This window comes from Phascolarctos cinereus, unplaced genomic scaffold, assembly GCF_003287225.1.
Source record: "Phascolarctos cinereus isolate Bilbo 61053 unplaced genomic scaffold, phaCin_HiC Scaffold_5;HRSCAF=322, whole genome shotgun sequence".
NCBI lineage: Eukaryota > Metazoa > Chordata > Mammalia > Diprotodontia > Phascolarctidae > Phascolarctos > Phascolarctos cinereus.
The window spans coordinates 211,733,560-211,761,287 of NW_027555958.1; the positions used below are offsets into that span (position 1 = coordinate 211,733,560).

General features: G+C 36.8%; 1 protein-coding gene and 1 long non-coding RNA gene across 3 annotated transcripts in view; one reads left to right on the plus strand and one right to left on the minus strand.

Annotated features, from left to right (window-relative positions):
- Nucleotides 1–27,728, plus strand: part of DST (dystonin) — a 423,773-nt gene that overhangs the window by 88,596 nt on the left and 307,449 nt on the right. Inside the window, 1 exon segment of the mRNA XM_078155307.1 lies at nucleotides 16,529–16,590. Coding sequence (XP_078011433.1) covers nucleotides 16,529–16,590 — 62 coding nt within the window.
- LOC144457579 (uncharacterized) overlaps nucleotides 1–27,728 on the minus strand; it is a 107,248-nt gene that overhangs the window by 8,182 nt on the left and 71,338 nt on the right. Inside the window, exons 2-3 of one of the 2 annotated variants that reach the window (XR_013487003.1) lie at nucleotides 9,879–9,937; nucleotides 3,994–4,059 (exon numbers count right to left, since the gene is read on the minus strand). This is a non-coding gene — a long non-coding RNA (uncharacterized LOC144457579). The remainder of the gene's footprint in view (nucleotides 1–3,993; nucleotides 4,060–9,878; nucleotides 9,938–27,728) is intronic. The other variant, XR_013487004.1, reaches the window with a different exon arrangement.

The following is a 27,728-nucleotide window of genomic DNA, read 5'->3' on the forward strand; positions in this document are numbered from 1 at the left end:
ACTGTTTCTTTTTTCTTTCCTTATATTCCCCTGAACTTAGTACAGTGCCTAATTTGTAGTGGAGATAAAGATTAGATGTGGGGTTCCATTGATATAAGGAACTTCCAGATGGGGAAACTCTCTCTGCCAGTGCAGGTCAGCACGTTATCTATAATTTATAGTCTTAGACAGTTGTGTAGAGCACTCAGTTTAATGACTTTCCTAGAGTAGTATGTGTCAGAAGCCGGACCTGAACTCAGGTCTACCTGGCTCCAAGGACAACTCTTTTGTCCACTATAGCATGGTTCCTCTAGCCACATTAAGTGATTAACAAATGCTTTTTTAAAAAATTGATACAGGTTTTAAGTGCTGTAGATGGGCTAGTTACTGCTTTTTTGTTTTCTTTTTTTAAGTGAGAGTGACAGATGAACATATTAATGGTTGCACTGGTATCCATGAAATATTAAATTAGTCAGACATAGGTATTCAGCACACTGAACAGGTTCTCTATAGAGCATTTGCCAAAAAATGAAGAAATGGAAAAGACATTTATTAAGCTCTGATTATATGTGAAACACTGGGGCTACAAATAGAAAAGAAAGAAAATCTCCATTCTCAAAGAAATAACGTTCTAATGGCAGAGACGATACATGGTTATGTGTTAAGCAGCCATGTTTGTTGATTTTTCAACTGCAGGACTGATGGTAAGATCTCACAGTCCTTAGGGCACATCAGCAAGGCAGATGTTAAGATATGAGCCAGAATCAGAGAGGATGAGAGGGCATGAGTGGGTTGCAGCCTTTAATGGAGGAGAGAATACCGACACTGAGGAGATCCACTAATGTAGTATGCAAGAATAAATGACTTGTCCTCTGATTGAATCAAGTAAACATTCTCACACCCACTGCACACTGCTTGAGGGTTGTACGAAAACAAATTAAGTAATTATAGCCCTCCACTTTTAGAGCTCAGTCTGAAGTTGACAAGATCAGCATAAACAGACATTTATATAAACAGAAACACATAGAGGAAATTAAACAAAAATGTACTCATTGTCACAGGCATTAGGGCAGATGGTTTTTTGTGGTGTTGAAGAAGTGGATTGTATTGCAGAAATTGTCTATAAAAAAGAAAATCATCTAATGTATGCTTCTGTAAGGCAAAAGTTCTTTTGTACCTCATTTATGAACATGAAATAATTTTATCCTACTGGAGGAGAAAGCATCATAGGGTAGTAGAATGAACAGAAAGTTCTGGGAAGACCTGGGTTCAAATCTAGATTTTGACACTAACTAGTTCACTCCGGCACTATAAATTTCAGTTACCTCATCTTTAAAACGAGGATAATAATGGTCCCTGAGTCACCACCTTGTTGTGAAGATTAAGTGAAACAATGTATATGAAGCATTCTGCAAGCTGTAAAACATGATTTAAATGGTAGCTTGGTACAGTGGAGAGAGGGCTGGATGTGGAGTCTGAAGACTAGGGTTCATATTGTGGGTCTACTATTTATTACCTATGTGATGTTGGGAAATTTTTGTTACCTCTTTGGTCAACAGTTTCCTCATCTTCAAAATGATGGAGCTGGAGTACGTGGTTGTCATTAAGATCCTTTCCAGAGCAGAATCTGTGATGACTATTTACTAGAGAGATGAAACCTACCAGTAGAGGGCACCTGCAGTATTGCTATAGAGTGATTCACTGTAACTATCTCAGTTGTGGCATTTCGCAATTTGGACAGAATCTTATGACCTAGTGAGAAAAATGAAGGCATGGATTTATTGTTATTGTTATTGTTCAGTTATTTCAGGCATGTCTGATTCTTTGTGACTCCATTTGGGGTTTTCTGGGCAAAGATATTAGAGTGTTTTGCCATATCCTTCTCTAGCTCATTTTACAGATGAGGAAACTAGGCAAATAGTGACTTATCTTGAACCAGAGGGTTAACTGTTTAGTGCCATTAAAAAAAAGAACAAAATATTATTGGAGTTCAGAAGAGGCAGAGAGCACTTCTAATTAAGATGAATTGTGAATCAATAAGTCAGTGAGCATTTATTAAGCACTGAATGCATGCCAAGAGGCAGCAGAGAGTACTCAATAGGGAGTTGGTCTTAGAGCCACTAAGACCTGGATTTTAATCCTACCTTGCTGAATACTGGCCATGTAACAAGTTACTTAACTTTTCTATGCACTAGACTACTCTTTGAGAATATAAATTGCAGAAATGTTAACCTGCTTTGGTAAGGAATTTCCTCATCAGGAAGTTTCCTATCCCTAATTCACAGACTATCCCAAATGACTTAGTGCAGTTTTAAGCTACCAAAGCTTCAACAGATTAAAACCACACTAAGACTTTTGGGACAGCCTGTACTCTAGGCCCTCTCAGGTACTGGGGACACAAAGACAAAAATAAAACAGTCCATAACTTTAAGGAGCTTACATACTGTTGGAGGAGGTGATACATATAACACGTATGCCTATAAAAAAAAAAGATACAAGGCAATTTAGCATGTATAGAGGCAGTAAGCAGTTGATCATTGAAGAAGTACCATTTGAGCCAGTCCTTAAAAGTGAGATAGGATTTCAGAGAACAGACAAGGGAATAAAAAACCCCACACTAAAAAAAGGGATTTTTGTGAGAAAAAAGCATAGAGGCAGGAAAGTACAAGTCATGTTTGGGGAAAAGTAAGGTTTACTTTGAGCAGGATATGATATATGCTCAAAATGATGAAAGCATGATTATCAGTATCCCACAAAAATGTAATCGTAAAGGAGTCATTTTCAGTCATGTCCAACTCTTGGTGACCCCTTTTGAGGTTTTCTTGGCAAAGATACTGGAGTGGTTTGTCATTTCCTTCTCTAGCTCATTTTATAGATGAGGAAATTGAGGCAAATAGGGTTAAGTGACTTGCTCAGGGGTACACAGCTATTAAGTGTCTGAGGCTGGATTTGAACTCAGGAAGAATCTTCCTGATTCCAGGCGTGGCACTCTACTGTGCCACCTTCTGCCCTCATATGATAATAACTATCATTTGTATTTTGCTTACCATGTGCCAGGCAGGAGCCATCTCCAGTTGTCCTCATCTATATCTTGTCACTGGACCCAAATGGCTCCAGAAGAGAAAATGAGGCTGGTGACTTTACGCAGCCCTTCCTTACTTAAATCCAATTAACTTGCAAGTCATAGCATCACCTTCCTGATATCCTGGTCCTCTTCCAGAACAGAGGACAAACAACAACAGTAACAACTGTGTGCTAGGCATTGTGCTAAGCAGTTCACAATTATTATCTCATTTGATCCTCACAACAACCCCAGGAGGTAGGTGTTATTATCCCCATTTTATAGATGAGGAAACTGAGGCAAACAGATTAAATGACTTTACCGGGGTCACACAGCTATTAAGTGTCTGAATCTGGATTTGAACTGAGGTCTTCCTGACACCAGGCACAATTTTTTGCTCTATCCACAGTGTCACCTAACTGCCCCCTAGCTTTGTTTCATGGGCTGTAGAATGATGTAAAATGAAAGTTGGATCGTCTTTTCAGTGATGAATCATGGTAAATGCTTAATTAACATACACAGTTACTTGTCATCTAGAAAGGGAATTGGTTGGGTTGAGGAATTGCTGTGAATATGAGAGCATAAGCCTTTTCAGGAAAGTCAAGAAGTCTCATAAATTTCTATGACATTTCTCTGCCTTAGGTCGGGAAATATTAGTAAGCCAGGGGAAGCAGGCGTAGCCACAATATGCAGGTATGGTAGTAGCCCAGAGCTGCTTCCTCCCAGTCATTTCCACTTAGGGTACGTGGTGATAGAAATTAGTGCATACAAGTTAGCATCAAGACATTTGCTGACACTGAAGATTTGTGTTAAACTGGTCAATTTTTAAAAGCGAGGTTAATTTCACAGGTGGCACACTGAGAACACACTAAGAAGTCAGGGCTCACCTACAGTCACAGAGGTGTTGGATTCCTTTCCCCTCATTTCCATTTGTGTGAGTTGCTGTTTCTTACCTTGGGATTTAGACATGAGGGAGTTGGTTCTATCCTTTGTATTTCTCCACTGAGAGTTCTCTGCTCCTACAGTAGAAAAGTAGAACAAATGAGCTGGGGGACATATCCTGGGCCTGTCAAGTCAAAACAAGAAACTGCAGGATCCTGTCAGCTCAATTCATGGCTAAAAGTATCTCTCTGAGGTTTTGCATCTCACCACCAGGACTCAATGAAAAAGGAAAGGGGTTGTTTCTGACAGTAAATTTCTAATTTAGTTTAGTTTCAGTCAGGCTTGGAGCCAGGAAGACTCACCTTCATGAGTTCGAATCTGGTCTCAGACACTTACTAGCTGTGTGATCCTAGGTAAATCACTCAACCCTATTTGCCTCAGTTTCCTCATCTGTAAAATGAGCTGGAGAAGGAAATGGCAAACATGCTAGTATTTTTGCAAAGAAAAAACAAACAAACCGAAAAACGAATCCCAAACAGATGGGATTTTGAAAAGTTGGACAGGACTGAAATGGCTCAATAACAAAAACTCCAAGCAAGTCACAACTTCTCAATACCCCAGCCAACTTAATAAGATGCAGAAAACATGCTAATATATATCGAAAAGAATGTCCTCATTAGGAGCTCCCTATACTCATGAAATACAAATTCAGTGCCTTCCCATACTTTGCCATCCTACTTATCTGAGATAGGAAGGAAAAAGAGGGAGGAGCGGAAAAAAAGAGAGGAGAGGAGAGGAAATGTGTTCTACTGTAAATGGAAGTACATTGGAAAAATCTCCCTCTTTAAGACTAACACTAGGCACAGAGAAGTTAATGCAATTCAACACAAAGAGTTGGGATAAGAAGTTAAGAGTCCTTCCCTTCACCTAGTGCCTTGCTACATTCCCTACCTTACAGAATGACTAAGTGTCACCGGTATGCTTAGGCTTACTTAGGACTCAGCTCATCATGATTATAAGACCTTTTCTGAAAAGGTTTAGGCTGATACTGTGAATTTTCTATGGGACTTATAAGCAATTACATTTGGGTTGAAAGGCACACTTTAAACATAATTCATTAAGTTGGGGTGAAATAATATCCTCATCAACTTCTCTTAAAAGAAATGTGTTCTACTTCTGTTTAACATTATTTTTCCTATTTGAGAGGCCCCACCTTTTCAAGTGAGTGGAAATCATAGATATGATTCATTTTCAGAACAAATTTCCATTCCTATAATAAAACCAGGCTAGTCAAATAATGAGTCAGCACCAGGGATAAAAGGGTGGGTATCTCTAAGGACTTAATCAACTATTCAGACTGGATTAGTTTCTTAACTATTTTACCTTTAACACAAAGTCTTCATTAAAACATTTTTTTTAATGTGGGTAATTACATCAGTTAGTAGACCACTCACAGTTGCCAATATACCCTGTGGCCCTATACTCATGATGTGACCCCCAGTCCCTATCACCACCCATATGAGAGCCTTACCCATATTGCACTCCCAACAAATGGATTCAATATCTAAAGGGATTAGAAAACACAAAGTTACTATGTAACCCTGGGGAAACCACTGCACTTTTCTGCATCCAGTTTCCTCATCTGTAATATGAGGGGATTGGAATGGATGTTTACTAAAGTACAGCTCTATGATTCTAGTATTGTTTAAAAATATAAAAATTTTTTTACGAAGAGAAAGTGTGTTTCCAAACGCATTTTCCAAACACAAAAGTCTTTTGCCTTTTTCACACTTCCTTAATTTGAGGGATGATATGGGTTACTTTGCTGTGTTACAAATTATGAATCTGTAGCGTAGAAGCAATTAGGTGGTGCAGTGGATAGAGCACTAGCCCTAGAGTCAGGAAGACCTGAGTTCAAATCCAGCCTCAGGCACTTACTAGTGACCCCGGGCAAGTCATTTAAACTTGTTTGCCTCAGTTTCCTCATCTGTAAAATGAGCTGGAGAAGGAAATGATAAACTACTATTGTATCTTTGCCAAGAAAACCCCAAAATGGGGTCAAGCAGAGTTGGATGTAACTGAAAATGACTGAACAACAACAATAAAGTGTAGAAGCAAAACAAACCTATTTTCTGTTATACATTTAACAAAGCTCTTAAATGAAAGAAGGTATCAGAAGAAATGGCAATTCTTATTAAAAAAAAGCTTCCATAAACAGTTTGCACCAACAAAGGGCATACATCAGCAGGTGAAGCTATTATAAGAGACCAGTCTAGTCTGTTTTGCTGAAATACAGGCATTTTAAACCTTTCTGTATCATGGATTCTTTTGACAATGGGATGAAACCTATAGACCCCTTCTCAGAATGTTTTTAAATACATGAAATAAAAAAGAAAGGAAATTGATTATATCAACATAGATTTTTTTTTTAAAATCCAAGTTCTCAAACTCTGAAATTTACTTTGGACCTCAGGTTAAGAACTCTTCTTCTAAATGATCAGAGGTTTAGAAGTGGAAGGGACTTTAGAGATCCCCTAATCCAAACTTCCTCATTTTACAAATAATTATAACAGTGACAAAAAACATAAAATTCATAAAATTTTAAGATTTGCAAAGTACTTTACATAAATTATCTCATTAGGTCCTCACAACAACCTGTAAAGTAGGTGCTACCATTTTAAGGAAGAGGAAATTGTAAGACCCAGAGAGGCAATAATTAGCCCAGGGTTATATAGGTAGTAAATGACTCAATCAGAATTGGAATTCAGGACCTATGACTCCAAGTCTACCCTTTCCACTCTTTTACTTAATCAAGTGGAAATTTTGTATTGAAGGGATATAAAATCTGAGCCCTGAAAGTTAATAACTGCCTTTCTCAATATAGGTCATAAACTATTTCTTTGCAGCATCAAATGTTAGGAGAACCTGCTGGTGCCAGGGAGAACCTGCCAATGCCAAAGTCCAACCTAGAGAAAGAATAGTGTTTATTGTTAAGTCATCTCATTACATTCCATAGAACTGATTTTTTTTTTAAATCTTCAGGTGACTAAGCTTTTAATTAGTCTTTGAATGGAAAATTAATTTTATTTGAAGTAATGAATTAAATTGTACCTAATTGTTGTCAGACGACATTTTTCACATGTGAATGCTCAGAAATGTTATGAGGATTCCTGTTTTAGGAACATTGCATTTCTATTGAGTAGCTCAGCATCGTGAAATCTTATTGAATGGGGGGGAGGGTGGCTGCTTCGGATAGAGATCTGTAATAGAGCTTCCTTCTGTCTCCAAAAGTAAATGGGCGTGTCTCCTCTTTGGTAGGATATCTTTCCTTTACCTTAGGCTGATGGTGATCTGAAATTACACTTTGTCATACTTAGCCTGAAGAAAAGAACTCATTTCTTTGATAACTGGAGTCTGTATTTCTGGTATCAAGAAAAACCAAGTGTCTTTGAAGGCTATTGTAGTATCTGGCAGATAAGACATAGCAATAAATAATTGAACTGTTTTGATTTGATTCATAGGATTCACTGAATAAACCTGGAGGAGATATAACAAATTTACTTTGGATGTAGATGAATAATTTAAAGATTTAAAAAAAGACCCCCTTTATCTGGCAGCAGGGTACAGAGGAAACAGTGCTGGGTTTTGAGGTAGGACAACCAGCTATGACACCCTTTCAATTCGAACAAGTCATGTAATATCTTTGTACTTTAGTTACTTCATCTGTAAAATGAGGGTGTTTGGACTTGAATGCCTCTAAAGGTCTTTTCCAGTTTAAAATCTGTGATCCAGTATGGTTATTTCTGAATGCAAAGGAAAAACATTTAGCACTCTTCAGTATAATCCAATAAGGTCCATGGTATTAATGATAAATGTAAAAATGATTTGTCAATGTAGACTGCATGGTAGTTTGTGGCCACTGGTGGAACATTACTGTGCCTTTGAGTTCTATCATTCTACCCCTTAGAATGATTTCTTTTTGCTACTTCCCTGCTCCTTGAAAATAAATGGAAACTGTTTTCTCTTGTGTTGTTGCCTTTCACCCAGCCGCCTCAGCCACACCTGTTGTCCTTAGGCAAGCCTATTTGTTTGTCTTCTTTTGCTGACTAGCTTTGGAGTGTGGGAGAATGTGGGACAAAGAGTTTGCATGAGAATGTTTGCCCTACCACAGATGGTTGTTATGAAGCAAAGGAACAGCTATCACTTGACTTCTCTTCCATGAAATTGTCTATTCTATTACTTCTCCATCTCTTTTGGTACTCCTAGGTGCAGAGCATCAAAGCTTTAGTTACAGTAACAGTATCATTTTGAGGAGAACTTATTTCTTTCTAAGATATCTGCATTTGTGCATCTATCCCGTGCTTGGATGTTGGGATTTTGGCAAAAAGTTTTTATATTTTCATATCCTAAAAGATATATGATTTTAAACATGTGGGTTACATTGCCCCCCAAAAAATTTCCATAGCATTTTTCGTTTATTTGAGGTCATTGCTGTTAGGGCACATCCACTTATATTTGGTTTAGTTTCTTAGCTTCCTATGCAGACGAGCATTCATTAAGTTCCAGGTGCCAGGCACTGGGAGTGCACAGACACAAAAGCTCTCCCCGAAGGAGCTTACATTCCACTGGGGAAAACTGTGTATACAAAACATATGCAAAATACAAGGTAATCTGAGGAGACCAGCTCCAGCAGGTAGGGATTCAGGGAAAGCCTTGTGCATGAAGAGGGGTAAGGGAAAGACCAAAGCTGATAAATAGGTACAAAGGTATAGATAAGTGATTTTGTTTGCAACTAATGGCACATTTACCTTGGAATCAATGTTATCAATAGTGATTAGGCCAGTCCACACAAAGCAGGCACTTAAGAAACAACAGTTACTTAAAATATTTAATGAAGTATGATACTAATAACACTATTGCAACTATTGGCATTTCAGTTAGTCTAACTATTTGGTTCTGTGGAAAAGTACATTACAAATGAATAGGATTTAGAGCTGGAAATGACCTTAGAGATTATTTATTGAGTCTAAGACCTTCATGTACAGATGAAGAAACTGAGTTTCAGAGAAAAGAAGTTACTTGATCGAGGTTACACAAATTGTAAGTGACAGAATATAAATCCCTGTCTCCGAGTCTTATTTTATAGATAAACTGGAACCAAAAGGAGTTAAGTGACTTGTCCAAATTAATAGAGGTAATAAGTAGCAGAGCATAAATTAAATTCATGTTCTCTTCAAGTATAGTGCTTTTTATCATGTCTAATAAAAATTAACAAATAGGCATTGTGTAATGCCTGCAATGTGCACAACACTGTATTAAGAACTTTCCAACTATCTCATTTGATCCTCACCACAACCCTGGGAGGTAGGTGCTGTTATTTACCCCCACTTTACAGTTGAGGAAACTGAGGCCAACAAAGGTCAAATGACGTGCCCACAGTTGCAGAGTTAAGTGCCTGTGGCTGGATTTGTACTTAGATCTTCAAGACTCTAGTACCAGCACCCAGTCTGCTGTGCCATATAGCTCTGGAAGTTAGTGACACTTCTTGGCATCCACATTTGGAGATGGTGGCTCTATTGGTAAGGGTAAGAGAGATAAAGGAGCATGTATCCTTGACCTAAGTAACTTGTTAACTTCATACATTTATATAAGAGGTTTCTATCTGTGTACTTCCCTAAGAGAAAATGCTTCCACAAAAGTGAAAGTTATACCCCTTTGGTGAATTGAGTGATCAAAGCCATTAGTCTTTCAGCCCTCTCCTCCTTTCCCTCCTGCCAGGTTTGTGGAAGAGAATGGGAAACCAGCCAGGGACTCCCAATCACTGCTTTCCTTTCCACCTCTTCAGGTGCATAGGAAGCAAGTTCAGTTGCTGCGTATTGATTGTTAGATGTGAACGAGATGTGTCCTACCTGCAGAATAATCTCTTTCACTTCACTTTCATTGATTTCAGACTCACCAGGATTGGCTTAAACCAGTTGGGTGGATCCTGAGTATTTTATTCCAGAGAAATTTTGCCTGGGGGTGTTAGAAGAGAGGAAAAAAAAGAAGAACTAGTTACACAGTGGAATGTAACTTGTTTTGTAGTTCTAATCTCTTAGTAAGGAAGGGCTCTATCTATACATATACTGGGAGTTTCTGAATAGCATAAAACTTTTTTTAATGAAAGCATTCTCATTTACATGCTTGCATTTAAGATTACAAGGAGAAATGTGGTTTAGTCAGATTCTTTAAAATTGTAAGTCATACCTCTGCTTGCTGTGGAAGCAGAGGAGACTCAGCCAAGCCTCATGTTTATTTAAAAGGGGGAGTTACCTCTTTCTCCTTGGCCTGCCAGGAGGAGTGTCCGCTCAGTGCTTTATTTCTGCAGAGAAAGTAACTGTGTTTGTATAGTAACACCTTAAGTTTAGATGTCAGGAGTGAAGGACAACCTGTCAGCCAACTTTCCCGGAGAATGATGGGGCAGCTAATTAAAAATGAACAAGAGTGGAATGCAAAGCTGGTGGAACAGATGTGCTGTATGGGTCAGTAGTGTGATGTGTCTAACACCCCTCATGTTTTAAGGATTGGATAAATTGTATTGTGTGCCTTTGTTTGTCCAGTGGGAATTTGCAGACGGTTGGGCACCTTTCAGAATACCAGACAGTCTAGCATTACAACTTTTTTGAGGCTCTCTGGAAAAGGTTGCGCTTTATTTTTCTGTTTTAGTATTTGGAGAGGTTTTTTTTTTTGTGGTATTAAAAGGACTTCAGTTTGATTAGACTGAATTGAAGATAAACCAGTGTAGTTTTCAGTGATCAACAGTGTGTTGCACATACATTATTTCCTTGTTTTTTTCCTTTTTCTTTAAGTAGTAACTAATAGAATGCTTTATGAATTGTTTGCTTCTCTTCACACTATAAAAGATCTTTTTTTAAAGCTGCTTTTGGCAATTTATTAACCATTGATTCGGAAATGTTATATTGTCATTGTTACAATGATCATTGTTTTGTCCTTTAAATCAAATATTTTATATAGAAATGTAGTACTAAACTCTTTTCCATGAAAACTGATTTGTTAGTTAGTAAAACCTGTAGACTCTGTGAAAGCATAGGAACTCCTTCCCTCATTGTTGTCATGGTAGCATTGCCCAAAATATAACCTTGGTGGTAGACATCACTGTCTAAACTAACTGAAAGGACCATTATGCAAGTACAGATTGGAAAATTAGATGGTGTAATCTGGCCTACTCCCTTTTTGCGGAGCTGGTTTAAAAAAGTGGCAGATCTTGAAGCTTTTTTCCCCCAGGACTTTCATTACTTTCTAATAGTAAGCCTGGAACACTGCAATTCATATTAACCCTTCCAGTTTGTTGTTAGATGGTACAGGAGTTCTTTGTAAAAGGTAGCCTACTTCCAAAGGAATTCTCTCCAATTAGGATTCTTGCTAACTGCTATAAATTACTAACATTAAGAATTTTGAATGACATGTCTTATTAATTTATAATGGAGTATATAAACAAGTTAAGCACCTACTATGTGCTATGTACTATCCTAGGTGCCTGGGAGATAGAGGAAAAAATGAAACAGTTCCTGCTTTCAAGGAATTCTAGATATATAAGTATATGTATATGTGTGTACAATACATATATATTTCTCAGTAATTCCTTATTAACTACTTTAAAGTCATAATTCTGTGCCTTAGTTGTAACTCATAATGGTCAGATATTAGTATTAGATTAGCTGCATGTTATTGTACTTATTTTGCATTGGTTTCTACTGCCAATATAATAGAAATCTGATGTCTTATTTTTATTTACATGATTGGTTATTTTTCATAAGTCATATTGTTTTCTTGCTATTTTTACCTAGAAAAAAATAAATTAAAAATAGAATGGTGCATGGAATCTTTATTCCTTCATATTGATTCCATGTATAAATTCCAATGAAATTACATTTCTGTATTGTCTCTATAATTCAGAATTCTGACAACCAAGTGGTAACATACTGCTAACATTTTCTATGTGTTAATTTTATATACTTTACTTAGAGAAGGAAAGACAAAGCCCATATAATAAGCATAATGTATTATTTTTCTTCCTTTTTAGATTATATTATTTTTATGTATTGTGGTGTTCAGTTGTTTTTCAATCCTGTCCTACTCTTTATGACCACATTTGGGGTTTTCTTTGTAGAGATACTTCAGTGATTTTCCATTTCCTTTGTTAGCTCATTTTACACATGAGGAAACTGAGGCAAACAGGGTTAAGTGACTTGCATAGGGTTATACAGCTAGTAAGTATCTGAATCCAGATTTGAACTCAGGAAAATCAGTCTTCCTGAATCCAGGCCCAGCGCTGTAATCTACTTCACCACCCTCATTGCCCTTTTGATGGATTAGTAAATTCCAAATGCAAATCATTTGGTGAGCAAGCTTAGATATAAGGGCTGCAAGATGGCTCAGTAAATAGCTTGCTGGGCTTGGAGTCAGGAAGACTCATCTTTGTAAGTTTAAATCCTGCCTCAGATACATACTAGTCACTTAACCTGGGAAAGTCACTTAATCTCTGCCGTAATCCACTGGAGAAGAAAATGGCAAACCACTCTGATATCTTTGTGAAGAAAACCCCATGGATGCTATGGTCCATGGGGTCATGAAAAGTTGGACACAACTGAACAATAACAAGCTTGGGTGTGTTGATAAGATAGTTGGAATAATAATCTGACCACCAAGCACTAATATCTTACACAGTAGCATTCAGTTATTGGCTGAAAATTTCAGGTGATTATTCTGAATTTTAATTTCATATACTTTCCCAGAGTGTAATTTCCAAAATCCTTCTCCTTTTCTCTCCTCCATCCTCTCCCCTATTCCTATTTCTCTCCCTTTCCCCCTTCTTTCTCCCTAAAACTGTAAGCCTTTCTGAGAGTATTTGGTTTCTACCCTAGAGCCTAGCACAGTCTTCTATTCACAACAGGCACTTAATAGTATTTGATTAAAGATCTCTTTCATCATTCAGTTTCCAGTCTATAATGTTCATTTTTAATCCAACTAAGTTAGAAAAGGTGAACTGAATAATCACTTTTTCCTCCTTAGATTTTGATAAATTGGAATTAGATTTTGAGAGGCTGGTAAAGGAAAAAAAGTTTTCATCTTTTTTTACTGAATATAGTACATGTATAGAAATCCCTCCTGAATGGTAAAGTTTTGAGATAATACATTTTAATGCATTTCCTTGTAAATTTCACATATCCTTTAAATTGAAAATTAGAGTAGAAAGGAATAAATCCTAATCTTTGCAAGTTAGTATTGATTTTGTACATCAGATGTCTGGGTTCCAAAGGCCTAGAAAAGAATTCCTGAAACTTTCTCCAAGTGGTGAGGCAGGATGATAGAGTGGAATGGTCAGTGCCTTTGAGAGTCTTGGTTCAAGTCTTGGGTATGCCACTTACTTGGGCAAATTGTTTAGCCTCTGAGCTCAGTTTCCTCATCTGTAAAGTGAAGTTAGACTGAATCAGGGTTCTCTCCTCTTCCCCGCACCCCAAGTTGATTGCAAGCTTCTGTTTCATCTTCAGATGTTACCAGGTTGATCTTCAAGTTCAGGGATCTACCCAAGAACACATATTCTTCTACATATGTGCTCCTGCCACCATGCTTTCCTTCTTGAGGGGAGTTCCACTAGCAAGGCTTGTGCTGAATTTCTCTGCCATTCTATTTCTCTGCATCTTAAGTGGAGTAACAATGAAAAAAAAAACCCTTACACTAAACCAAAAATGAAAAAGACAAAACAAAATCCAACACCTCCTGGAGTTAGAGGACCCACATTCAAGGCCAGGTTTTATGATTTCTTCCTATTTTTGTGAGCTTGGGCAAGAGTCATTACTTATTGCTGCTACTGCTAATTAATATTTATATAATGCGTAATATGTACCAGACACTGTGCTAAGCACTTTACAAAGATCATTTGTATTTGATTTGATCCTCACAAGAACCCCGAGAGGTAGGTGCTATTATTATGCTCATTTTACAGACGAGTAAACAGAAGCAAACAGAGATTAAATGACTTGTCTAGGGTCACAAAGCTAGTAAGTGTCTAAGGCCAGATTTGAACTGAGTTATCATTGACTTTGACTCAGTGCTCTATCTACTGCACCACCTAGCTGCCTTTCTTGAAGTCTCTCTACCACGTTAGAATGGAGATTATCACATTGTATAATTTACCTTGCAGTGTTATTTTTTAAAGGAAAAGGAAGGGGAAAGGAACAAGAATTTATTAGGCACCTAATGTATGCCAGGCACTATACTTAGTGTTTTACAAATATCTCATATGATCCTCATAGCAGCTCTGTGAGATAGGTGCCATTGAGGAAATAGAAGTTAAGATACTTGACCAAGTTCGCAAACCTAGTGTCTGAGGGTAGATTTGAACTAAGGCCTTCCTAATTCCGGGCCCAGTGCTCTTCCTATTGTACCACCTAGCTCCCTTAACTTAAAGTAATGAATTTGAATCTTTAAAGTGCTGTAAGTGTGTTAGTGTTATTTTTGTTATTTTCATTATTGCTGGTCACTCTTCCTTTGCTTAGGCCAATGACTAGCATTCTCAGCCTTTCCCTTCCCTGCCCCAACTCATGAGCTTAATACTTTGGAGAACTCAAAGGTAGCTCTGCTTCAGAAAAAAGTCTGGAAATATCTGGAATAAATCTTTAAGGATTCTTCCAACTTTTAAATCCTATGAACCTAAAATATTTTCTAAATGTATTCTTTAGCTTTTTTCCTCCCACAAATTTGATTTCATCTGAGTAATGAGAAGTTCTAACATACAAGCTCCTAATACAGAAAGCAAAGAAAACTGTTCTTTCCTGGGTCCTGAGCTTTACTTAAACTTCAGTTTAGAGTTTTGTTAAGTTATAGAAAAATCATAGAATGTAAGAGCTATAAAAGACCCAAAGACATCATCTAGTCTAACTTCCTTAATTTATGAGTGAGGATTTCCTTTATTTAAAGGATGCCCCCCACCCCAATCTAGAGTGATGTGTTATCATTTGCCGTGACTAGCAGTTTGGAGTAGAGCCTTTCAGAAATGTACGTCACTCAGCATAGATGACAATTTTACAAGAGTTTCTGGGGTTGATCAAATGAAGTGGTTTTTAGAAAGGTGAAGCTGGCCCTTGATGCCTTCTTGAACTTTCAATCGATATTCTCATTGGAGCCTGTCTCATCCTTAGGATTAGGGCTGTCCTTCCTCTGTCCTGCTTGGGTAGCAGCTGGGGTTACATTGGTAAAATAAGTTGTGAAGCATTTGTAAAGTTCTCAGATAACTTTAATTGAACAAAACTAAGAAATGTTTGTAGTGAAGCAGAAATGACTGCAATTGATATGAATGGTTATGATTTTGTAGTCTCGGAAGACAAAGCAAGACAGAAAAACTCTTACAAGTTGGAGTCTAAACTAGACTACAAACCTAAATTATTGTACAGTTTTTGATGACTTGCTACTTGAAAGATATTGGTTTAATATAAAAAAAGTTGAGAAGCATTTCAAACAAAAAACTAACATCTTAAAAAATGGACTGCTTAGGTTTCCATTAATGCCAGTCATTGTCATCCTTCAAGAGACACCATTTGGCATTTGGCTTCTGAGAAGGAGCAGTATCATCACTGACCATATGTAGAATATTATATTCACTTTAGATGAAAAATGGCCCAGTGATTTGGACAGCATAGAATACTACCCACAGGAGAAGGCTCAACATAACTGAGGCTCCTGTGTGAAGGAGATCAGAACACACCAGACCCATGTTAGACATGATGGCTTTCACATTTAAGCATCAGAGGTCTTTTGGGATTCAGCCTATACAAATCAAAAGTGACTCTTGCTGTATACTGCCCTTTTTGCCTGCTAAGCTGGTACATATTTAGGATGTAGTGTTCCCATCTGTCCTTTTCCCAAAATCATGAAATGTGTTTTAGCTTGTAGGGTCTAAAGAATTCTCCCCAAAGTGCTACTGTATTATTTTCCTCTAGCATTAAAGCAATCAGTTCAATAGCAGTTAACCAGGATATTTAGGAGCTTGCTAACATTTTTTCTTAGAGTGCTGACTGTTAACTCGATCTGTAATCCCATGAAAAACCAGGGCTCTTGCATAGTTCCTTGTGGTGTCTTTGGCACCTCGTGGGTGTTAGTGGCAAAGTGACCTTTGCAGTGGAGCCTCAGGGAAGAATGGGCAGGGGTGGAGCTGACAGTGTCTTATGACTGGTTTGATACGTTAGCTTCCTTTATTTAACACTTTGGAGGTAGTAAGTACATCCTTCAGTCCCCATATAAGTATGCCCTGGATTTGGATTATCTGGAAAATGAGCCACCCTCTCTCCCATTAAGACTGTTATCTCCATGGCCAAACTGTTCTCTGTGAACTACCTTTCTTCTCTATCTCAATTCTGTTTGGCCCAGTTGAAAAAGTTTGGGTTATGGCTCTTTGTATGATAAACAGCATCCTTTGAACTATCATTTTTGTGTATGCATAGACTCAATACTTGAAGAAATACAGTTGGATTATTTCTATATATTATTGTAAACTTTCAAGCAGTTATGTGTTTGCTAATAGTCGCAACTCTGTCTTTTTTTTTTTAGATGAACGGGACAAAGTTCAGAAGAAAACTTTCACCAAGTGGATAAATCAGCATCTCATGAAGGTCAGTTTGTATTTCTTGCAGTTTATGTCTTTTTTTTTTAAATAATTGAAGGCATGCAAATGGGATGATTTGACTTCTAGAGAGTGGTGTGTGTATCTAGACACAATCATTTAGTGTGTGGTCTTTGTGTAATGATGGAGGTGAGGAAATAAGGATCTAAGATTGCGATTAGCAACATGTTATTAGCAAAATGTGTTATTACTTTGTTTTGAGGAATATTCAAAGTTAAAATGATGCTTCAGGGAATTATCATTTCAGCTTCTCAAGTCTCACTTTCTGTAAGAAGTCTTTCCCCAGTCTCCCTTAATGCTAGTGCTAGCCCTCTGTGAATTATTTTGAGTATATATCTTGTTTGTAAGTGGTAAAACTACTTATGTATATATCTAGTTGTTTGCATGTTGTTTCTCCTATTAGACTGTGAGCTCCTTGAGAGCAGGGACTGTCTTTTTCTTTCTTTCTTTCTTTTTTTTTTTCTTGTGAGGCAATCTGGGTTAAGTGATTTGCCTAGGGTCACACAGCTGCTAAATGTCAAGTGTATGAGTGCACATTTGAACTCAGGTCCTCCTGATTCAGAGGCCAGAGCTCTATTCACTTTGCCACCTAGCTACTCGCCCCCAGGGTCTGTCTTTTTCCTGTCTTGGTAATCTTAACATACTTAGCACAGTGCCTGATGCTTAAGAAGTGCTTGATAAATGCTGCTTAACCCATGGAGTCCATGTCAAAATGCTGCCATTTAATTCTGAGTCAAAGATTTCTTTTTCAGCGTTCAAATTGATTTCCGTATTCAGTCTGTGTTTGACTTTGTGGGTCTAAAAATGATAGAGTTGGTATAGACAAAATTTGTGAGTTCCAAGATTTAGTTTCGTTAAACTTGGTATGATTCAGGGAGTTCCACTTACCATCTTACGTTTCGATTTTCCTGCCTGACAAATAGTTAGAGAACTCCCCCCAGTAAAATACTATGATTTTTCAGCCAGCATTTAACTTGGGAACAGATTGTATTCGAAATGTTTACTTGTAAGTCAGTCACCATTTTCCCTTAGAAAATAATGTTACAAATAAGTTCTCATAAAATCCTTTTTAACCTAAAATAGATGTGAATGGGCTCATGGCTTCATAGAATTTAGGGTTAAGAAGGTGCTTTAAGGATGATACTGAATACCCAATTCTATAGATTAGGAACTACAGGACTAGAATGGGAATTGACTTGCTCATTATTATGCACTGGGATTTGAACTAAGGTCCATTGACTCCAGTCTCAATGTTCTTTTCTCTTCTTCAGTGATATTATTTTTACTGTCTTTACCTGTGTATACACTGCGTTCTCCCAGTAGAATGTGAGCTCCTCGAGGGAGGAAGCTGTTTTGCTTTTGTCTTTGTATTTTCCAGTCTTAGCACAGTGCTTTGCATGTAGGCGTTAAAAATATCGAATTAATTATTATAGTAGTTTCTTACTGTGTATTATGAATAGAAAATTAGACATCTCTTTTCCGAGGAGCAGCCTAGCTAAATATAGTGAGACTTATTGCCAGAAAGTTGTCTACTGCGGTAGTTGATGAAGCACTATTTGCCTGACTTTCTTATATTGATTGATACAATTTTTTTTGAATGAAAACTGTCTTAAATGTATTTTTAACATGCCCTGGAAGAGTTAATGTCGCTTCTTATACTTTGAGGATGTAAGCTATGCACTTAGAAGTAATCTGAGTTTATTATATAATTATTCCTGGTGTGTGAGCACTAGAGGAAAGTGAGCACAGGGGAGAGTGTTGAAAATTCAGTTCGATGACAGGCTTTGGAATCAAGGAATTCAAGGAAACAAAGAAAGCCCATTCCTGTAACTAGTGAATGCCTGCTCAAAAAGAGAGTCAGATGGCCTTGCTTGTGGTGAGAGAAAGGTGAATTGAAAAATCTTTATGGGGAAGAAGTAAACTGATTACAGGAGGGGGCCGGGGCCTGATGCCATCACTCTCAGTTCAGGTTCTATGCTGGGACAAAATGGGGTACTCTCAAGTCACTGAACAGATGACAAGAGAAGGTTTAGTTTGCTCTAACGCAACAAGAATATGCAACAAAGATATACTGGTACTTGGCTTTTCTAGTCAGTGTTCTCTTAAATGTGAAACATAGTGACTTAAGTCGATATGGTTTTGAATAAGGCATATTTAATCTCTCCACCCACAAAAAACATCAATATAAGAAAAATGTTTGCAGATCTTATTGTTAAACTTCCTGTATGTAATATTCTTAATTTGATATAATTTTGTTAACTTGATGTTTAAAAATACACTCTTACATGAAAAAAGACTAGGAATAATTATATAATAAGCTCAGATTACTTCTGAGTGCATAGCTTGCATTCTCAGAGTGTAAGTAGTGACATTAACTCAGGACGTGTTGAATATGTTTAATGACAGTTTTCATAAAAAAATTGTATAGCTCAATACAAGAAAGTCAGGCAAGTCATGTTTCTTTTTTAAAAAAAAAGTATTTCAGTGTAACCATAGACTACTTATTTTCTGTGTTCAACATTTATTTATTTGGCCTATGTAATTATCTTAACATTTTGGTGTGATTTAAAAGTTTTTTTTTAATTTGTAAGATGAATATAATAAAAATATTAACAGAAGTGAAAATCCCAAAAAATTCTATTCCAAGATAAACATCAACATAAGAATAGAACTGATATTGCATTCTCAGAATATCTGACATGCACAGAATTTTTCTTAGAATAGCTTCAGTGGGTAAACCAGTTAATATTTTCCAACTTCTTCACTGTTCAATCAGCACAGCAGATGGGCAGATTCTTTGCTAGCTGACCTTTGCAGATTTAGTGGCTGAAAGCATACTAATGTTATTGTTAGTTTTCTATATTTGGTAACAAGTGATGAAAAAAATTGTAATTTATGAGAAGGAAGAGATGAGAAAGCTGTCTTTGCCTTTGTCTACGGTATTTATATGTAGAACAGTTTCTGGGTTCTATTATTTCTGTTTGGGTTTTTTTCCTTTTTTACATAGGAATATCAGTCTGTTGGAATACATAAACTGAGGTGTATAGTGGCAATACATAACATGGGAGTACAGCCAAAATGCACAAGGGATGGGAAAATAATTTTCACTTGTTTTAGGTCTATTCTCAGTTTTTAGATCTATTTGAATGTTTGTGTCTTAGACCAAATTGGAAATGGAATATTAAAGTCCAGGCATCAAGATTGGGAAATTAGAACAAGTGATTTCTTTGTCTATCCATCTCTCTTTTTCATTTCCTTTTTTTACATTTTCTGTTTTTCATTTTGTTAGGCAGAGTTATATAAACAGTAATGCTAAGTTAGTTGGAGGACATGTCAACTTGGTTACTTAGATCAGTGATTACTAAATGATATAACATTTGAATCAGAGACTCAAAGGATCCACATAGTAGTAATAATAATAATGAATTTTTTTTAAATGTCCTTTAAGTTTTTCAATGAGCTGTACTATATTATCTCTTATGTGTTGGAGCTAGGATTTGAACCCAGATCTTTTTTATTACAAGACCACTATTCTGTGTCCTGTCATATTTTAATTGGGATAGGAATAGAGGTTTTATTGTTTTTGTGGCTCATATTTTGTACTGAGGAAATGAAACATGTGCATTCTGTAACACCTGTGGACCTCTTTCTCTCCATTAAGGGGTAGGTTGGGGCTGTCTTTTCATATTTCATTTGAATCATGCTTTTTTATATTCACTTTCGATTTTTTTGGGTACATTTTTGCAGTTTACATTTTTGTAGTTGTTTTCTTTGCACTGCTTATTTTATTTTGCATCAGTTCATATAAATCTTTCCATGCTTTTCTTGAACTTCACATACATCATTCCTGTGTTTCATTTATAGCACAATATTATTCTATTATATTCATGTACCACAATAGATTTAGCTCTTCCCTAATCAGTGGATATCTACTTTGTTTGCAGGTCTTTGTTATTGCAAAAAGTGCTGCTACAGATATTTTGGTATATATAGGGACTTTCTTCTTACCAATAACTTCTTTAGGATAGAGTCCCAGTAGTGGAGTCTCTGGTTCAAAGGGTATTGCGTCATAGTGACTCTATTAGCATAATTCCAAAATTGCTTTCCTATATGGTTGTACCTTTACACAACTTCATCAATAATATATTAGTGTTGTCTAACAAAGGTACATGCATGTACACACACTTTGAACAAGAAAATATTTTGTTGCTCTTTGTGCTAAGAATTTTTAATGCACAGCATTAAAACAGAAGGCTACTTCTTAAGAGCTGAAATTTTTTGGCATTAGAGCGTCAAGATTTTTTTTTTATCAGATAACCCTTCTGATTATTTTTTTTTTAAGTCGAGGAGTTATGGGAATTGTATATATAAGAGTTTGGCTGTATTGATGATCATTTCCAAGGTTATTTTGTGTTACCCAGAGTTTAGCACAGTGTCTGGCACATGATAGGCACTTAATAAATGTTTATTGATTGATTGGCTAGAGAAAATGTCATCCATACTATGTCAAACATTTACCATATTTACTAGAGGACTATGGAGTGCCAAAATTTATACTCAACTTTTGGTTTTGCCTCAATAGAATAGGGAGTACAGGTCAATTTTATAAGATGTAATTAAGTTATAGTAATAAAGAAAACAAGAAATCTGGATTGAGAAATTTGAACTTTTAAATTTAGGGATTAGATATTGCTGTTTAATTGAACCTACAGGTTGATCTTTAAATTCTGATACACAAGAAAGATTCAAAATACATAGAATGAAGAGCAATTATTAATATTTATTTCTTTTCATTTTTCTTTATAAAGTTATATATTTGAGTATTCTCTTCTTTTTTTTGGGGAAAAAGTCCATTTTAATTGTTTCTCAAATTTATAAGCAGAGGGTGAAAAATGGAAAGAGTGAGCACGTGATGTGGATTAATAAAATGAGAATAGTAACTGAGTTGAAGAAAACAGAGAAAACATGGTAGCATGAAGATAAGCAAAATGTGACACCTGATTAGCCACACGTGAATTCTCTGAGCATTTCAAGAGAGCTATTACCAGTATTATTCCATTGGTCTGTGTGGCAGTAGAGTAAGTATAAAGAGTCTGAAGTCCTGAGTTTATATTCTGTCTTGACCGATTCCAAAGTATGTGACATTGGGACCTGTGTTCATATCTCATCTAACATCTTTGTGATTTGGGGCAAGTCACTTAGCTTCCTTGGGCCTCAGTTTCCTCATCTGTAAAATAAAAGGGTTGGGCTAGGTAGCTTCTGATGTCCTTTCTAGCTCTAGAGCTCTCTAGGTTTTTCTTTTCTTCTTTCAGCCAAAGACAAGGTTTATTGGAACATTTGCCATATTGGGAAGACTCTTAAGGAGTCAGAACATTAGTGAGCTATTGGCTAGATTATAAGAATCTAAGTAATGGAGACAAGATGGACCTTATATATAGAAAGACTGGGGGGGGGATCTAGGAGTGGCCAAGTAGTTTGGAGTGACTGGAGGAGGGGTCTAAGGAGATCTGGATGGGAGTGGCCAATAAACTGGGGTGAACAGAACTCCTGGGACCTAGGCTTCTCTTTTCTTAACTGAAGATAATTTTTCTTCCCTTCTAATTCTGAAGGTAAGAATCTATGCTGAGTATAGTAGTGAACTCTATTGTAGAGTTCAGCAAAGTGGATAGAGTGCTGGGCCTAAAATCAGGAAGACTCATCTTTAGATGAGGAAACTGAGGCAAATAGGGTTAAGTGACTTGCCCAGGGTCACACAGCTAGTGAGTGTCTGAGGCCAGATATGAAGTCAGGAAGATGAGTCTTCGTGACTCCAGGCCTGGCACTCTATCTGCTGTGCCACCTACCTTAAATCATGGCCTGTCCCATAGATTCATAGAGGCAGAAGGTATTCTAGAGTTCATCTCATCCAGTACTTTTATTTTATTGATGAAGAAACTGAGGACTAGGAGTATTTGAATTTAAAAAGGGAACTTTTGAAGGTGCTGGGAGAATAACAGGTGAGAGAATTGATACTTTGGGGTCAGGGCAATAGTAATCATAAAGCTAGTGCTGGATACCAGTGGTCAGTATTAGTTGCTAGTGGGTAGGTGGGCAGCTTGGGAAAGGTGTAGAACTCTCATCCTTCTCTCTGTCCATTTGCTCTACTACCAGGAGTCTGAGGGAATATTATAGTGGGTTATCTCCAACTGCTGTTGTATCTCATCAGTGCCCACTTGTAGGGGTGCCTTAGAAAAGGGCACAGTTCTCTTCCTTTCCTTCAAATCTGAGGGGAGTGAAGCCATCTGTGAACACTGTATACCAGTTATCTTTTTGTAGTCTTTGTACATTTTCTATACATGCAAGGTCACTGGGTATTCCATGCAGATGAAAATATGAACCAGAAAGAGTGGGGTTGGATCTTTTGTTCCTCCAATCATTCAACAAATAACACTTGCTATGTGCATTGCTCTGTGGTAGGTTCCGTGGGAGAGACAATAATAAATTATAAGATATGTTCCCTGCTGTCAAAGAGCTCACATGCTGTTCCTTTTCTGTGAGCGTCATGAAAATGTCCCAGGAGCTTTTAACACTGTATTCTTTGGCTGTTAAGAGTCTTCATTTTTCTTGATCTTGTGATTTGCAGTATATGTTACCTCCAGTTACTTATGAGACTGATTCCAACAATTGCATAGAATTATAATCTTTTACAGAGAATGATTTCAATGCAGTAGAATTGAAAAAATATTGTAGAATCTTTTGATTGAATAATTAAGAAAAATATTATTTTGGTTCAAATTGCCACTTAATTTAAATTTAAGAAAGATTTGTAGGTTTTGCCCCTTAAAAATACTGAATGGGCTTAATTTATGTTTTTTCTTTAGAGAATTTATTTTAATTTAATTATATTTTAATTTATGACCATAGCAAAAAGTACTTTTAAGGTAAACACACTTGCTCCTGATTCGCTTCTCTCTGATAATATTTACTTCAGAAATACCTGGATTATACCAAATAAAAGAAAGTTGTTGTTAGTGTTCTTAATTTTACTTGAGTGGTTTGTCCATATTGATTGTCTTGATAAGAGTGCTTTCCTATTGACTCATCTTCACTCAAAAGACTTTAAGAATAAAATCCAGAGCATATCCACAGTTGGCTGTCCTTACATACCTAGCTGCTGAATGGATGACTTTATTTACTCCTTTATGGTTTCCATGTAGTGACTAGTTTCTGAAACACATATTGCTCTATAGCATAATTATTATTTATATAGAATTTGTGGTTAAGATGTGCTCTGGCTGCTTTCAAAAGCACATTTGCCTTCATGAGGTTATTGTTCACCAGTAGAGTTGATAAGAGATGAAGAATTTGCATCATTCCTGTCAGATTTTCATTGTTATCATTGCTGTATTTATTGCATCTCCATTATGTGTTTACTAATAAATGGCTACTTTGTCGAACTCAGACATAGTCTTTGCTGTCTAGGAATTAAGAGAGCAGCAGCAAACAATGGTAGCATGGGTGTAAATATTATACAATTAAATTCGACAAGCACTTATTAAAGCCTGTTACCTAAGATGCTAGGGTGATAAGGACAACATTATACCTGTCCCTGCCCTCCCAGGCGTGAACGTTGATATATTCCAGTGAACCTAGTGTTGAAACTGGAATTGAAGGGCCTTCATTTTAATCCTGACCTAAGTCATTTGCTACCTGTGTGACTCTGGGCAACACTCCTAGGCTCTTTGAGTCTCAGTTTTCTCATCTGAAAAATGAGGGAGTAGGAACACTAGTGTGGCTCTTGTATCGTAGGGAGAAACTGGAAAGAAGGGAATAATGCCTTTGCTAGAGTTTGTTCCTTTTCCATTTAAATTGTAACTCAGCATTTAAATTTATGTCACAGTTGAGGGGTTAAGTGTGTAAACATAAGAGTCTAAAGAGAATGAATATTTTGTGAGAAATCATGAAACCCAGCGGAAAAGGGAATGTGGCAAATCATATAGTATGTTTTATTTGTAGATTATCGTTATCATTGCTGTTAGTTTGCAAAGCACTTTGTGAGTATTGTTTCGTTTGATCCTCTCAAAAACCCTGGGGAAGTAGGTGCTATTATTATCCCTATTTTATAGATGAGGAAACTGAGGTAGAGGGAGATTAAGTGATTTTGCCCAGGGTCAGACAACTAGTAAGTGTCTGAAGCTGGATTTGCACTCAGGCCTTTCTGACTCCAGGCCCAGTGTTCTATGCATTGTACCACCTAAGTGCCTCTACTAGAGGAATAGAAATAATAAGGTGTTATTTATATAGGGCATTTAAGTTTTCCAGGTAATTTATACATATTCTTGATTATGCCTTACAGCAGTGGTGTAAGGTAGATCCTCCTGTTTAGGTGAAGAAGATCCTTCATTTAGATGAAGAAACAGGCTCAAATAGGTTTTATTTGTCCAGGTTCTAATAAGAGATGAGATTTGAACCCAGGACTTTCTAGACTCTTGAGCCCATTGGTCTGTCCTATTATACCACTATTAGCATTATGGTGATTCATCGTGAAGTACTGAATGTACTGCTAGGTTAAACATGCTAAGTGCTTATTTTTTGTTAGTATTTATTTAATAATATTTTCTGTAGATTTTACTTACATTATTAGCACACAAATGTACTTGGCTGTGAATGTATTCTGGTTTTAAAGATCTGACCACACCCAGTTTTTCCTGTCTTACCTGGTTACCATGTGGCAGACACCTAGCCTATAAGATGTATCATTGTTCTATCATGTCTGTGGAAAACATTCACCCATGACATATATCATTTTCTTACACAGGCAGAGACTTTGTGGCAGCAAAAACTACAGTAGTAATTTTTAGAGAATAGAATCTCTACTTTGTATCATTAACGGTTGTCTGTCCATTTAGTGTCTTATGTGAAACACCATCGCAGATGAAAAGGGAAAATTGTGAAGCAAAGATTTCTTAAGAAGGATTAGTAGTAGATGAATAATGATATAATATGAATCATAAGGTATTTTAGTAAAAGGAATTAGTTACTGATTTTTGTAAGAGCTAATGGAAGCTAGATGGTGCAGTAGAGAGTGTGCCGAACTTGGAGTCAGAAGACCTGAGTTCAAATCCAGCCTTAAACACTTGATAGCGGATTGAAATAGAGATTGTTTTGTGACTAGAGAATTGAAATGTTTGTATCATAGAGTAGTGAAACTGCCACAAATCAAATGGTCCGAATGAGGAAGTAGGGATATTTAGTTGATGTAATAACCATAGCATTTTAAACGCTTATAAGGGGTTCAGAATTGCTCAATGGGCGAAACAATAGGATAGGATAGGATCTAGATATCAGATCTTTCTATAAAGCAGCTCTAGGGAGACAAGTCTTGACTTGGCATGATGAGCATGTACTTTAAATTTTATTCATTGAGCAACTATTATGTGCCAGTACTTGCAAACATTAGTGGTGAAATACCAAATACATTTCAAGGTCTCATGCCTTCTGACTATTCTCAGAGAATAGGGTAAGAGTTTAGAAGATGCTTTCAACAAAATTGACCTCATGACACTAATTGATCAATGCTCAAATCTTTCTGTGTCCTTCATGTCCCAGACCTCAGGCAAATTGCATGAAACTTGGCATTGGAAGCCACACCACATGAGAAAAGTCACTTAGCGGTGCTGCATTACTCCAGAGCTGCATGACACTGATCTGCCCTAGGGAGGTCCCATCTGGATTTCTTGCTCTGTCTCCTTCTGATGCACAGTTTTCTAATTGCTATGTGGTATAGTAGCTAAACATTAGTTCAGAGGTTCAGTCTATCCTTCCCTGCTTTTATTTTTAAAAAATTGATAGCGTTTATCCTTACCTAAATTGCCCCATTGTCCCTCCTGCTTCTGTCTCCCATAGTGCCATTACCCATAACAAAGAATTTTTTAAAAAGGAAATGAGGAAGAAAAATACCCCCCCCCGCAAAACTGGTCAATACATCTAAAACAATCTGAAAATATATGCCCTCTTTCATACCCATGAACGTCCCATCTCTGCAAAGGAATTGGGGGAAATGTATTCTTATATTCTTTCTTTGGGGCCATGCTTGTTCTTTGTAATTCATTTCTATTGATTTATTTATTTTCAGGCAGTTGAGGTTACGTGACTTACCCAGGGTCACACAGCTAGAAAGTGTTAGGTCTGAGTCTGGATTTGAACTTAGGTCCTCCTAACTTCGGGGCTATTGCTCTATCCACTGCGCCACCTAGCTGCCCCTGTAATTCATTTTTGATATATGTGTGTGTGTGTGTGTGTGTGTGTGTGTGTGTGTGTGTGTGTGTGTATGTGTGTGTGTGTGTGTATGCGTGTGCATACTTACATTATTTTAGTCATATATATTATTTTCTTTTCTGTCCTTGTTTCACTTTGCATCAATTTATGCAAGCTTTTCCATGCTTTTCTTTGTATTCATCAAATTCATTGTGTTTTACAGCACAATAATATTCCATTGCACTAGTGTATCACACTATTAGAGGTTCCCCAAATGATGATAATTTTTTTTTACTTTTCTAATGCCAAATTGTTGCTATAAATATGTTGGTGTATATGGGGATTTTTTTTTAATTGATGATCTCCTTGGAGGCATATGCATAGTAATGGAATTTCTGGGTCAAAGAGTATGGACATTTTGGTGATTTTATATCCATATTCTAAATTGCTTTCCAATATGTTTATATTAAATCACAGCTCCACCAACAATGTACTGGTATGCTCATCTTTCCACAAACCCTCTATGGAATAGAAATTGACTATCCCTAGCTATTTTCATCTTTGCCAGTTTTCTGAGTATGAGGTTAAATCTCAGGGACTGGCTTGATTTGCCTTTCTATTATTAGTGATTTGGTTATGGTTGTTAATAGTTTCAAATTCTTTCTTTTTTTGAGAACTTTTTTTTCATATTATTTGACTACTTACCTCTTGTGAATGGCTTTTGGCCATACTTGTTAGCTATGTATGGACAATATCAAATCCATATATAAGAAATTTGATAGGATGATTTTTTCCCCCAATCACTTCCCTTCTTATTCCAATGCCTTAATATACTGCAATAAGCTTTTCAGTCTCATGTAGTCAGATTATCTATTTTATATGCATAATCAT